Source organism: Perognathus longimembris, chromosome 4, assembly GCF_023159225.1.
Source record: "Perognathus longimembris pacificus isolate PPM17 chromosome 4, ASM2315922v1, whole genome shotgun sequence".
Lineage (NCBI taxonomy): Eukaryota > Metazoa > Chordata > Mammalia > Rodentia > Heteromyidae > Perognathus > Perognathus longimembris.
In genome coordinates, this window is record NC_063164.1 from 62,383,416 (window position 1) to 62,397,091 (window position 13,676).

The 13,676-nt window shown below is 45.7% G+C and overlaps 1 protein-coding gene across 15 annotated transcripts in view; it reads right to left on the reverse strand.

The window, feature by feature from the left end:
• The window catches only part of Tanc1 (tetratricopeptide repeat, ankyrin repeat and coiled-coil containing 1), a 235,544-nt gene that overhangs the window by 11,823 nt on the left and 210,045 nt on the right, over window positions 1–13,676 (reverse strand). For all 15 annotated transcript variants that reach the window (XM_048345390.1, XM_048345389.1, XM_048345388.1 and 12 more), the window contains 4 exons: window positions 13,527–13,605; window positions 2,201–2,334; window positions 949–1,072; window positions 194–369 (listed from right to left, as the gene is read on the reverse strand). In XM_048345390.1, coding sequence (XP_048201347.1) covers window positions 194–369; window positions 949–1,072; window positions 2,201–2,334; window positions 13,527–13,605 — 513 coding nt within the window. The remainder of the gene's footprint in view (window positions 1–193; window positions 370–948; window positions 1,073–2,200; window positions 2,335–13,526; window positions 13,606–13,676) is intronic.

Here is a 13,676-nt window from a genome sequence, read left to right on the forward strand (position 1 = left end):
AGCCCTGGAATGGATGGCATGGCACAGAATTAGGAGTTAATTGAATATTCTCCTCCCTCCACACCACAGCACAGTGCATGACACTCAGGCACAGCCGGTCTCTGGACACTCTTAACAATTCAGTGGCGCCTCTTCTGCCAGCGGCCCATGGCAACTTCCAGGTGGAAGCAGGCCACCATCCGCGGGCACTCACCGTCTCTGCATCTCCATAGAAGGCGGCCAGGTCCAGGGGGGTGCGCCCATTCTTGTCTGTCTGGTCTATCTCAGCTCCTTCTTCAATCAGATGCTGGACCACGGCCTTGTGACCTTTCAGACACGCCCAGCTCAGTGCAGACAGCCCCTCTTTGTCCAGAGAAGACAGGGAGGCACCTGAAAGCAGAGTCCACACACAGAACTGGAGTCCCGCAAGAGAAAAGACAGACTGCTGAGCACTCCACGGCACCAAGCGCCCGCCTGCACGTGCAGCAGAGCCAAAGGCAGGCCTGGCCAGCACGTGGAGTTTGAAGTGGATGGTGAAAGGTAATCACAGAGGCAGAGCAATGGGCCCATGAATGGCGCTGCCACCTCCCTGTCTTCACATGTGCTAGAAAATTGTTTTCACAGCCAGGACAAGTGGATCATACCTATGTTTCTAGTTACTTGAGAGATAGAGATTAGGGCATATCAAGGCATGAAAAGAGCATGGGCCAAAAAAAAAAAAAAAAGCTTGGACTCCACTGAAATGCTAGCTTGAAAAATAACCAATACAGAAGTAGCTAGCGAAGGGACTCAAGCAAGAGAGCAAGCCTCTGGGTAGCAAGCATGAAGTCCTTATTTCCAAGTCTAGTACTGTCAGAAAAAAAAAAAAGGCAAATAAATCCCTTTAACAAAAGCAAATTTTCCATAACAAAGACAAAATTGGAAATAGAAAAGGCAGAGAGCATCTATCCCTGTGAGAGAAAAACCTACCTTTAGAAAGGAGGAATTCCACAGTGCTCAGGTGCCCTTCACAGGCAGCCACCATGAGAGGCGTCCGGCCCTGCTTGTCACTCAGGTTTACGTCGCAGCCTCGTTCCAACAGCAACCTAACAATCTGGAAGATGCATGCAGCATTAGACATCCTTCTGCCCTTTAAGTCACATTCTCTACGCTCAGTCACGTTCTGCAGTCTTGAAAAGTAGATAGATGACCCTTTGCTTTTCGAACACACTGTAAGCTGTGATAGGTGGCGCCTGTACAACCTTTCTAGTGAATTCCTTTCCACAGAACCTTTTCTGGAATATATGTTCTTTGACAACTCAGTTCATTGCTACAAAACAAACCCACACATACTAGGCAGAAATAGTAATTTGGGGGGAAGTTCCAATTACAAATAATGACAGGGCGGGGGAGGTGAGCCAGCTAAGGATATCTGGGCCCTCAGTTTGTACTGAGGCTAAGAAAAACCAGCCCTTTGTACCCAAAGGTCTCACATCAATGAATTCAACCAACAGGGCACTGAAAATACAAAAAAAAAAACCCAAAAGGATATGTACTAAACATGTACAGACTATCTTCATTATTCCCTAAACAATAGAATATAATGACTATTACATATATTTACATTGTACCAGGCATTATAGGTAATGTAGGAGTGATTTAAAGTACATGGGAGGATGTTTGTGGATTACATGCAAATGTTACACCATCTTATATAAGGACCTTGAACATTCAGAGTTTGGTATTCACAGGGGTCCTGTATCCAATCGCCCACTGATAGTGAAAGCCAGAAGACAACAATTCCTTTACTTGGGGTGTGTGAGTACTATCTGGTACCAGGTATGGGGTAAGTATGTGGTCACTATTTCCAAAATGAAAGAATGATGAAAACTCCACATGAGGATCCCTGGCTCCCTTGAATTAAAGACAGCTATGAAAGAGTGTCCTTTTCCAAACAGGTTGAATACCTTGGATGGTTAGGTTATAAAGTAACATAGCAGACACATTGTTGCAAACCTCTCCACCTCTATCCATCCCTCTGAAGTTAAGGGAGGAAGCTGTGTGGCTCTGGCTGCCAGTCTTGCTCCTGGGCCTGAGTGGCTCACTGCTTTCCTGTCAAATGCTTGCCTTTGTCAAGCAGTCCTAAAGCACAGGCAGACACCAAGGAAGGGGAAAAGAGCTAGGGCCAAAGTGACCTCCATTCCCATGCCCCTGCTTCCATGCACCCGGGGTCCACTGGTACCTGCCAATGCCCCTGGCGGGCTGCACAGAACAAAGGAGGCACCCCTCTCCTGTTGCTCCGTGATACCACGGCTCCCCGCTCCAGCAGCAGCTCACAGACATCCAGCTTCCCTCTTCCTGCGGCGGCAGTCAGCGCTGTGGGGAAGTCACAGGAGGAGGTGGCTGTTAGAGAAGTGGAGTGTGGGGCCCATGCATTCTCAGATACTTCCCCTTCTGAGTCCAGCAGGGCCCTGTGACAGCTGTGATGGCCGGAGCCCAATGGGAGTGAGGTGTGCTAGTGTTTGGGCTGGAGCCTGGGAGACAGAGGAATTGAGCCTCCTTGGAACCCTAATGCCATGCTGTAAGGACGCCATGCCATGGCTGTCAGTCCAAGATGAGCTCTCAGTGCACAGCTAGCACAGCCGGCTGACCCTCAACAGGAGCCATCCTGGGAAGTGTCCTCAACCCAAGTCAAGCTGTGTCATCTGGAGCTGAAAGGGCACAGCTTCCCAGGCCGGCCAGCCACACTCTGACAGACTGTAAACGCAGGTTTTGATAGAGACACAAAAGTGATTACAGTATTTCACAAGCACAATTAGGTTCTTGTCCAGTCTCAAACTTCACTCAACAAAAATAATCACTGAGGCAGCCAGGACGATATCCCAACACTCCTGCCCAGACAGAGCTCAGACCAGCCAGACTTATTAGGAAGAAAGAAAAATGAGGGTGGTGGGGGGCAGATTGCGGGCCCAGGGCTGCGGCTATGGGAAGACCCAAGGGTACAACAAAAATATAAAGGAAAAGAGAGGGGCCAGGACCCTCAGGGACCCACACGAGTGGCTGCACCTTCACCTGATCTGATCCTAGCTTCTACTATGGACAACAGCCCAGCCTATGTCAGAGACACCAGGTCATGGGCTTTTCAGTGAGACAGAAGAGAGGATAGGGTGGATGCTACTCAGGAAGGAGCAGCATCAGGAAGGGGTAATGGCTCCCTCTGGTGCCCACCGTAAAGCTGGGGGGAATTGAAGGTACGCCTTTAACCTGGTCACACTGACTCTGGCTTACCACCAACCTGGCCATACAACTACACTCCCAGCTGAGCCCAATGTCCTATGGCAAGCCCCAGTTCCTCTGGGAATGACATCTCTGGATTGTCCTCAGGACACAGTACAGTATGACCAGCAACTTTACTACTTCACAAGTCATACCTGCCTGATGTCACCTGAACTCCGATCCAAACCCAGGCCTCCTGACAAACAAAGAGGAAGATGGGATCATAGGAGGGAGCAGGTGTCCCTATGTAGGCGCACCACACTGTCCTGAAAACCCTGTGAAGACCATGAAGCCAGCAAGAACTCAGCACCCCTCCCTCCTCATCAAGTGAACTGCTCTTTACTGTGCTTTACCTGCTTCAGGGCACCCTCCACACTGCCTTGCTGAAGGATTTCTGCCGAGGTCCTGGTGGGGCCAGGCCAGGCCTCATCCCTGCTGCAGGGAAGCTTGGATGCAGCTGTTTCTTATCATCACAGTTATGATTCAATAACATAGAGCATGGGCACTTCTGCATTGCAGGGACCAGAATGTGCCACCTACAAATCTGCCTCTCTGGCAGGATTATTTTGACCAACTTTAGATACAGAAGCTTTGGAAACAGTCTTATGGCCAGTTACGGCCAGTGACATCTCTTCAGCAATTCTCCTTTGGCAGGGGTCCCCTCTGCCCTCGCCAGATGCCACAACTATGATGAACCATAGTTGGATAGACCAACTATACAAACCTTGTTAACCCATCTTGCATGCCCCCCCTCCCATCCCCCCTGCAGTGCCCCACCCCTCACTTGGATATAGGCCTACTAAGCCTCCTCTGTAAGATACATTTACTTCCCTCTACATACCTGAGCTTCACAGGCTATTAAACATCTATGTCATTAATATCTGTGGTTGGTAGTAGCCTGTATGTCTCTAACTACAAGCTGTGGAGGGTAGGGAGAAAGTTTTTTGGTTTTTTCTTCCCCCTATCATGTCCACTATCAGGACTGATCAGAACACAAAGCAGCGAGAGTGTGAAGGATGGAAGATCCGGCTTTGTAACTGTTCCCTAAGCCTGCTGATCCCCTGCTGCAGGCTGCCTTGGCGAGGCTTCCTTCTCCCGTCATCACTGGCTAGCAGAAGAAATGAATCAAGAAGCAGATGCACACAGACATGTTCACATGTGTACACACACACAGATGCGTGTGTGCTGCAGACAGAGGCAGAACTAAGGGTGTGTAGGACTCCCTGGAGGGGAACAACACATAGGACTTTTCTTCTGACGAGACTAGAGTAGCCAATGCCCCAGAACATTCTGTCCTTTCATTTGGTAAACAGTCTCATCCCTATTAGAAACAGGGCCTTTAAAGTGAGATTTCTGTTACAGCTGCTACTCATTTTTGCAACAGCAGTACATCAGAAACAAGAGCTTCACACTAAAAATAGTCTGTTTTATAGAGGCCTCAGACAAGCCGGAAGTTGGAACAGCTGACAAGCAGATGACAGCTCCACCCCAGGCCAGGAGACTCAGTTGGACTCTACCCTCTCCTCACTCCAGCCTGTCCTGCCCTGCGCTCTCTAGTTAAGGTCCTTCACTAGGATTAGGAACCTGTCAGCAGCACGGGCTGAAAGCAGATCACATTCTACACACAGGTTTCTAAGGGCACTCATTCAGTCATTTTTAGAACAGTCTGACAGACAACAGGACATGGGTTTCCCTTTTTCTACAGAGTGGATATTTTTAGCCATATCATGGTGAACTCTGGCGGCCAGAAGGCAGCTCAAGTTTCAGCTGCAGCCAGGACTTCAAGACACCATATTCGGAAACAAGGGAGCTGAAGAATGGCAGGCCATGTGATTAAGCAAACAAACGCAGGGCAAAAAAACTCCCCTCAGGAATTCCAACCATTCTCCTGAGCAGGCTGACCTCTGAGCTGAGCCCTGATTCCAATGAGGGTCAGTGGTCTTCTCTGCCTGATCTGATGAAAATGGGGCTGGGGACAGGGTTGGAGAAGAGATAGCCCTGCCAATGGGCAAGCGCCTTTGCCTTCTGGCCAGCAAAATACAAAGATAGTATGAAATGGAAGCTCTCAAACCAATGTGAACATGTGGCACTTTTTTGGAGTCACACTGGACACAGTTCTTTCGCTTGCAAAATCCTTAACAAGATGGCATTTGTGTAATTAAATTCCCCAGAAAGCACGTATCCTTTGCTGGCAATCCCAAATGCTGTCGCCTCAGCAATACTGTCTTCCATCTTCAGCATGAGTAGATTCGTCGTGACAGATGTTCATTTTAAGGAAAACCTGACACTCAACTATCTGAACTTACTGAAAACATCACTGAGAAACAGTTCTTTGTATCATAAAATGGATCATTGTAAGAATCTTTTACATATTATAGTTCTTTGGGAAAAGATTTGATTTACCAAAAAAAAAAAAAAATCAGCTGTCAACCTGCCAGGAAGAGTAACTCCATCGACAGGGCTGTTTATAAAATGAGACAGCACATCTGTCACTCGAGTGCATTGGATGAGCAGCCTGGGCCCAGGCTGGCTCAGCTCAAGTCATAACCATGGGTTGTGACTCCCTGACTCAGCTTCTGGACCCAACCTGGAGAGAAAGGTCACAGTACACAACAGAGGCAACTGAACCCTCCTCTCTTCACAATGGCATTTTGTACATTATGCACAGCAAATCTAAATCATCCTTCAAGGCCAAACTGAGCACAGGAGCACAAGTGTGTGAATCCGCTGTATTCACCCCTTGCGGCTAAGAGGGCCATGTGGGAGAGCAGCTCAGCTTTGTTTGTTCATGTGTGTCATTTGCGTGATTCATTTCCTGATAAAATGGCCTTTCCCAGCTTAAAAAAAAAAGAAAACAAAATGAAAGTGCTAATATTTAGAAGTAAGCAGCAGGGTTCTCAGAAATGTGATCTAATTGTGGAAGCCATTAGAGGCAACAAAGGCAGTGATCTTTGACTTTTGACCAGAGACACACGGAACATACCCCACTCAAATGTAAAGGAAAGAACCCAAGGAACAGCATAGCAGGAAATGCTGGAAAATTCTCAGCTGTTTAATCTAAAGGTAAATTGTGAACACAAGTGATGGCTTTTCAATCCTTGGAATTAACCCAGTTTTCAAAAAATGTCTTAAGAAGCTGCTATGCTTTGCTGCCTGGTGCCTTGGCAATGGGCCATCATACTGAGGGTCTCAGAGAGGCTAGCCCCCAAGGCCCGGACTACAAGTGGCACCCCCTCCAAAGGTGAGGCAACAGCTTTTTCCATCTTCCAAGGACGGGCTAAGAGTTCTTGAGTCCAGCTCTTCTAGGTGCTTTGTTTGGCATTTCCTTCTTTGTGGGAGGAAAGGTTTCACTAGATAGAAAACCACACTTTCCAAGACCTATAAATTCTTTGTCCCCACAAAGCTCGAGCTTTGTTGATATAATCTTCAACAACTTAAAGGACCAAAGGAAAAATAAAGATTGCTCGTGCTGAACAGTTGGAGGTCTGCAGCCAGCCTCTAGTCCTAGAAAAGCAACTCTGCTTTGGTGGCCTTATAAATAGAAGAAGCTAATGCTGCCTAAATGCTTTCTGAACCCAACAAGTCCTTGTTGTTCCTTATTGTTCTCCACTGCAACAACTCTCCTGAGAGAGCCAGGACTCCCACTGGTTCACACTGAGCCCAGCAAGGGAAAGCCTGGCTAGAGCCAACTACAGGGATCAGAGTAAAAAGGCCTATAGCCACACATCCTGTGAAATAGACTCCCATCGCCCTCTCACTTTTTGTTGTTCGGGTACTCATTGAGGTTTTCTCCCTCTCTGTTGATATGTTGACATCAAAGTTACCATCTTCCTACCTCCACCTCCTCCTAAGTACTGGGATTTCAGACAAGTACCACCATGTCTAGCTGTATACCCCATTCTATTGAGTTATCTATGAGAGTTTGAAACTAAGGGAAGGCAGAAACCAAATCTGAGCAACCAGAAGACCCCTGACTGTGTTACAGAATGTGTTATAAAATTGTGCTGTCGAGGGGGGAATGAGGGAGGAAGTAACAAAGAGTACAAGAAATGTATCCAATGTCTAATGTATGAAACTGTAACCTCTCTGTACATCAGTTTGACAATAAAAATTAAAAGAAAAATAAAATTGTGCTGTCAAGTCTCTGATCATGGATTTAAAGATAAAACGTGAGCTTCATAGTGCCAAGACTGCCCTAAAAAATAAAATGTAGCTGTGCAGCCACTAGATGGGCATTAGACACGTGATCAGAGGTGCTTCTCTTCTTCACTTGTGATTTTTTTTCTTCCTAAATTAACTGCAAAGTGTGAGGTTTCATTGCTTACTCTATCAAGCTCAGATGTATAACATAAAATGATTCCTATTTACCTCAGTATTTACTACTAACTTATCACAATCTGCATATACTGTCTTTTGAACATTTGTTAGCCCTTGGGCACTGTACAAAATACCATGGGTAGACACCTGTTTACTTCGGTAAGAAGAGCCTACTGAAGTAGATGTTATGTCCACTGTCACACTCAGTACTGAAGTCAAAGAACTGAGTGATAGCTGTCTATAACACTAGCCCTAAGTCACAAAGCAAATCTGTATTGGAGATCAGGAGTTTATCTTGGTGGTAGAACTATCCCAAACCCCTGATCTTAATTAAACCAGAGTGACTCTAGCCTATTTTAATAATACTATGAGGAAAATCATATTACCTCTGTTACAGAGAAGAAAAGAAAGACCCACAAAAAAAAGCTTCCCTAAGGCCACACAGCTACTGAGAGCCTGCTGGCGTCTGATTCCAACTCCCACCCTGTTGCCTCCAGTCTCCTCTATGATATCTCACTCACCAAACAGCTGTCTATGACGACTGTTTACAAGGCAATTGCCAGAAAACACTCATTGTTCTAACGAATCTTATACTTTTTCTCCTGACTCCTAAGAGTAATCCAAAATGACCTTGTTCCTGTCTAAATCTGCCTGCAGAGCACTGTCAGGACATGAAAAATGACTCAGTATGTGTATCATAATACTATTTTGTGTGCCCCTCAGATGAGCTGCTTCTCTCCTCCAGCTCTCCAGTTCTAGGTTACTGTATTCAAACATGGGGGCCTCCCTCTCCCAAGATAGGCCTGGAAATACCCCCTTCTCCTCTATGGTCCAGGGTTAGTCCACTCTCACTTCATGCCTCATGCCAAGGACAATCAAGAATTTCTACTGCTTGGGAATGACAGAAATCTGGATTTCCACACCCATTGATCTCTTTGCACCCTCTTTAAATCAGCACTGGTGGAAGAAGGAAAAAAAGTCACACATTTTCTACGGAATTCAGTGAGTAATGGACAAATTCTCTCCTCCAGTTTCTCATTTGATATCCCATTGTTGACAGGCATATATGTACAGGTTGTGTTCCTAATTCTCAAATCTAAAATCTGGGATTCCCTAAACTCTCAGATTTTAGGTGTTTTTAGATTAGGGATACTGAACTAGTAAAGTCTATGCAAATGTTCCAAAATTTGAAAGGCTTCTGAAACCCTTCTGTCTTCAACATTTTTGATAAGGGATATACTAAACAAGTAGATGTGAAGCTCAAACTAAATCTAGTGAGCTTAAATTCACACCAAAGAACTTAAACAAAGTTCCTCCTCTATTAAAAGAAAATAAGAAAAATACAATTAAATAAGGAATCTTTTTTAAAGTCCTGTTCCCTGTATTCTGGGAAGGTCTTGGAGGTGGTAAGATCAGATATCATGGCTTGGTGTATCCAGGAAGGAGGCCGAACTGGAATAGAATAGGAAAGCAAAGTGACTCCATGAGACATGACAGAAACCAAAACCACAAAGTATGGCATACATACTAAGCTCCATCACAACTTTGTGGAGAATGCCTCTGGAGAAAGTGGAGAATGGACCTTCTGCCCCAAGGATGGCTTTAGAGACACCATGACCCAGCAGACAGGACGTTAGGACTAAAACCCCAGAGGAGGGCAGGTTCTGTCCAGAATGAGTGCACAGTGAACTGGGACTGGCACCCATGCTGAGCTACACTGCTTTGATGCACTGAGGAAAGGGAGAGAGGCTCTTCTGCCCTGAGCAGAAGACAACAGAGAAACTCAGCTCTTCCTTAGGTGGACAAAGCATTACTAACAACTTTGGTGATAGGAACCAATTATTTACAATGTCCAAATTCCTTTGGGAAATATTCCCCAATTAAAATAGTACCAAGTTAAAGAATGAGTACTTTGCACTGTGCTTTCTGCTTTTCAGTGGTTAATTGGAGATAAAAGTCTCACTTTCTTGCTCAGGCTGGCTTCAAATTGCAATCCCTAGATCTCATTCTTCTGAGTAGCTAGGATTACAGGAGTGGGCTACTGGTGCCTGGCCAGACAGGTAATTTAAATAAAATAGCACTCAGTAATCCACACATGCACAATGGCTATTATGCTGGACAACAGAGACAGACAAAATTTCCATCTGTCTTGAGTCTTCTCTCTCTCAGAGAAGTAGCCAGACCAAGCAGCCTCAGGTGAGGTATATCCAGGTGAGCATGACACATACAGAAATATTTGATCTGGTGAAGCTCACAACTTAGGGAAAAGAGCTTCCCATCAGAAAATGACATAAACAATAAGATTTAATAGTAAGTTCTGCTAAGAGAATGTAGAATGAGCCAAAGGAAACCTGCTGGGGAAGGGAGACTGCTTCCAGACCGGCACCTTTGGTTCTGTTTTCTTGTTCTGCTGGGGATTGACTCCTGGGCCTTGTTCATGATAGGTACTGGCTTTACCACTAAGCTGCACCCCTAGCCCTTTAGATGGGAATATGTGCATGTCACAGGAAGAAACTGGAATAGAAGGGCCTCTATTCTTTTTTATTTAGAGTAAGAGGCTCTGGCTAGAGGCACAGAGCACAGACTCACACACTGGAGAGAAGCCTGGAAACACAGTCTAACAATTCCCACAGCATGAGGTCACCAGTTAAGCGTCCCTGGTCATTTCAGCTGGGGCTGATTCACATCAAATACTGACATGGAAACAGTAATTTGATTTAGTCGAGACTCTGTGGGAGCCGGTACTGATTCGTCATGGCTGTGGAATGCCTGAGACAGAGATAACCAAAGTATATGATGGGCTTGGGCCATCTATCAGGCCGCTCAGAAACTGCGGGACCATCATCTGACCAAGTCTGCGGGTGTCCCAAAGCTGAGGGCTTGGCAGCCTTGCAGGTGGTGCAGTTAGGGCATAAATGCCTCCTTAATTCTAAACTTCTCTGTAATGTATTCTCTTCTTTATTTTCCATTGAAGAGGAGGAAGAAGAGGAAGAAGCTCCCGAGCTACTCCATCAACAGGACTGATTTCAAAGGGCTGGTTTTTAAACGTTGCATAGACAAGAAAAATAGGTCTCAGATGCTAAAGGAAGGGAAGTCAGCCTTCAGTGAAGCTCTCTGTTCTCCAAAAGCAGCAGTAGTTACAGCATCAATCAATAAGTTTTCTAGAGGCCCATGGGTTTTTACTCAAGTAAACCCTGAGACTAAATAAACACTGTTCCCATTTCAGACGAATGTCTTCAAAATCTACAGTCCACATTCTTGCCCCATCAAATCTAACTCAGGAGTCATTCCCCTTTTGTGATGTTATGTGAGGACGACTAGCAGTGAGATGCTCAGGGCATGTAGGGCAAATGCTTATCTTTTCCCACTCCCAGCCTTCCCCTCCTTCCAGCTACCCCTTCTCCCCTCATGGTTAGAGTAAGAAGGGACCTCACATGGACCTACCATTTCCTGTGTGCCCTCTTTTCTGGCAGAGAGCTGTCCTCACTTCTGAAGACCCACTGTTCCCAATCAACAGTGGCACGACCACCCCTGTGAAGCAGCTACACAGGGACTGGACGAGTCTGTCCTGGCAGAAAAGTGGGGAAGCACTGGTGCAGGGGGCCCCCCACCTCTGGACTGTGGCTGAGGGAAGAGATGGCAGGGAAGGAACTGTAATGCAAACAAGTGGTAGTACCACATGGAAAACAACATACCCTTCGAGGATAGAATCAACCTTCCCAACCAGTCAGTCAGCATTTGAAAGGAGAGTTGTCCCTAGCTAAATCTACATTGAACAGACTTGTAAATGGATACAAAGGTTCTTGGAGGAATAATGCCTGTATTATGGATGCAAGCTTCCAGGTGTTCTGCCAACTTCCCTCCCACACTCTAGATGAGTGGCTTTCAGGGATCCTATGCTTCTGCTGTGGCTAACAATAGACAAGGGCCAGTCTATGGTATTTTGGACACAAAGCATCATTGAGAACACCCAGGAATGAGGGGACCAAAGAAAACCAAGCAAATGACTGCTTTCGCTGCTGAAGACTCCTAGAATAAGAAACAGCAGACCCTGCTGCATGTTCCACATAGGCTGGGGAGCTGCCAGGCTCTGCTGATTAGAATTTGAAGGTGAGAGAGAGAGGCTGTGTGACCCGTTTGTTTATGCAGTCACTATCACTGCTTCTCTGCAGCATGGCAAGAGAAAACATCTGCTTTTTTCCCCACGTTACCTGGAGTTAGGTGAAACAGGCCTCACCTTTGGGACAATGATGTATTTAGCCATAAATTTGTAAGTGTTCTTAAATTTAAAACTTCCACAGAATCTTTAAAAGTATTTCCTTGACAGGAGGCTTTGGGGAAGACACTGGTGGTTGAAAGAATATGGACAAAAGGAGGCACCATGCAGAAAAAGAGAGAAGGAAGGCAAGATTGGTTTGCTTGAGATACAATCTACAGAAAGCTGCTGTGGCTCTGTAAGTCTGAAAAACAATGTTGACCTGGATTTCTTTTTAAGCTTACATAGTTAAGATTATTAGATGTCTCTCAATAAAGTTCTAGGCTGATAGGTCTTAAAGGCGTCTGCAGGTGAAACAAGGGAGGGGCTGTATCATTCTGTACACCTTTTTTTTTGGCCAGTCCTGGGCCTTGGACTTAGGGCCTGAGCACTGTCCCTGGCTTCTTCCCACTCAAGGCCAGCACTCTGCCACCTGAGCCACAGCGCCCCTTCTGGTCATTTTCCATATATGTGGTGCTGGGGAATCGAACTGAGAGCTTCATGTGTAGGAGGCAAGCACTCTTGCCACTAGGCCATATTCCCAGCCCTCTGTACACCTTCTGACATCCATGGAACCAGTCTGCCAATAACCTCAGTGCTAGGAAGTTGGTGACTGATGAGAACACAGCCCAAGCCAGTACCTACACTGTGGGCTGGAAAGACCCTTCATAAGGAACTCAGCCCTGCTGCGTCCCAACTTCTGACTTACAGAAACTATGAGCTAATAAATATGTGAAGTCTTTGGTTCCTCAACTGTCTCTTTAGCCATCAACCAACTGGCAGAATCTCAAGCAAGAGACAGAAATTCAGAATCGGGCCTGTATTCTCTATGCAATATGGGTCATGCCCTGCTCTTCTTCTGCAATGAGCTGAGTGATGGGAAAGCCAGGCTGATAGTAGCAGCCCTGAGGGGACTCTGGAAAGTCTCTGAGGCTCTTACTCAGTACGTGTTAGTTAATGAACTGGCCATACCACCATTTGGTTAGAAAATCATTTGGAAACAAATTTATGCAAGAGAAATTAAAGTCACGCACATTATGTATACATAGCCTAGAAATGCTCATTAAATGCTCTTAGTTGCATCCACTAAAAACAGTGATTCATGAAGTCACAGATTTTGAATGCCAATTCAGTCAAATAGAAAATTTTAAAGCTGCTGCTTAAAAAAAAAATAAATATTAAAATCCACCCACCCCTGGCTTTCTTCCCACTAGAGTTAAACACATACAGATCCTGCTCAATGGAAATAGACTTCATATTCAGTGTCTTAGGAAGGGCCCCTCAGGCAGTTCTACCCTCATCCTATAAGGAAGGCAGGCCCTGTCTTCCCTACTGAGTCACCTTTGATTCACCTGAAAACGAAGACTGCATGGAGTTCCTGCCTGTCTTGCTTGGCCTGAGTGGCAGGAAGGTCCAGTGGGTTAGGACATGTGAAGACTTGATGAACCTGCAGGCCTTATTTAGGTATTTCCATCTGACATTTCTCAGGGGCAGGGTAACTGCTAATGTAGTTAAAAAATGATTCAGGTTTTATATGCTTCTAGGGAAGTTTTACTGCTCGTTTGGAAAGTTTAAAAAGGTTTAAACTTCAAATGCTTTGTGATAAAATGGAAATAGGAGTTACATGGATCACAAGTCATTCCTAAAACAATTAGGCCACAATGCCAGCTCAGACATCAAGCAAGCTGCCCTTGACTACAAGCAGTGGAAGCATAATTACCTGTTTCTCCCCACAATGTGTCGGTGCCATTGACTTCGATTTCATGTTCCTCTTCCATTCTCAGCAAGCACTGGACCACCTGTCAGAAGTGGCAAGGAGGTTTAATGAATCCTCATAGTAATAGATGTTTATTATACCTCATATATCAAA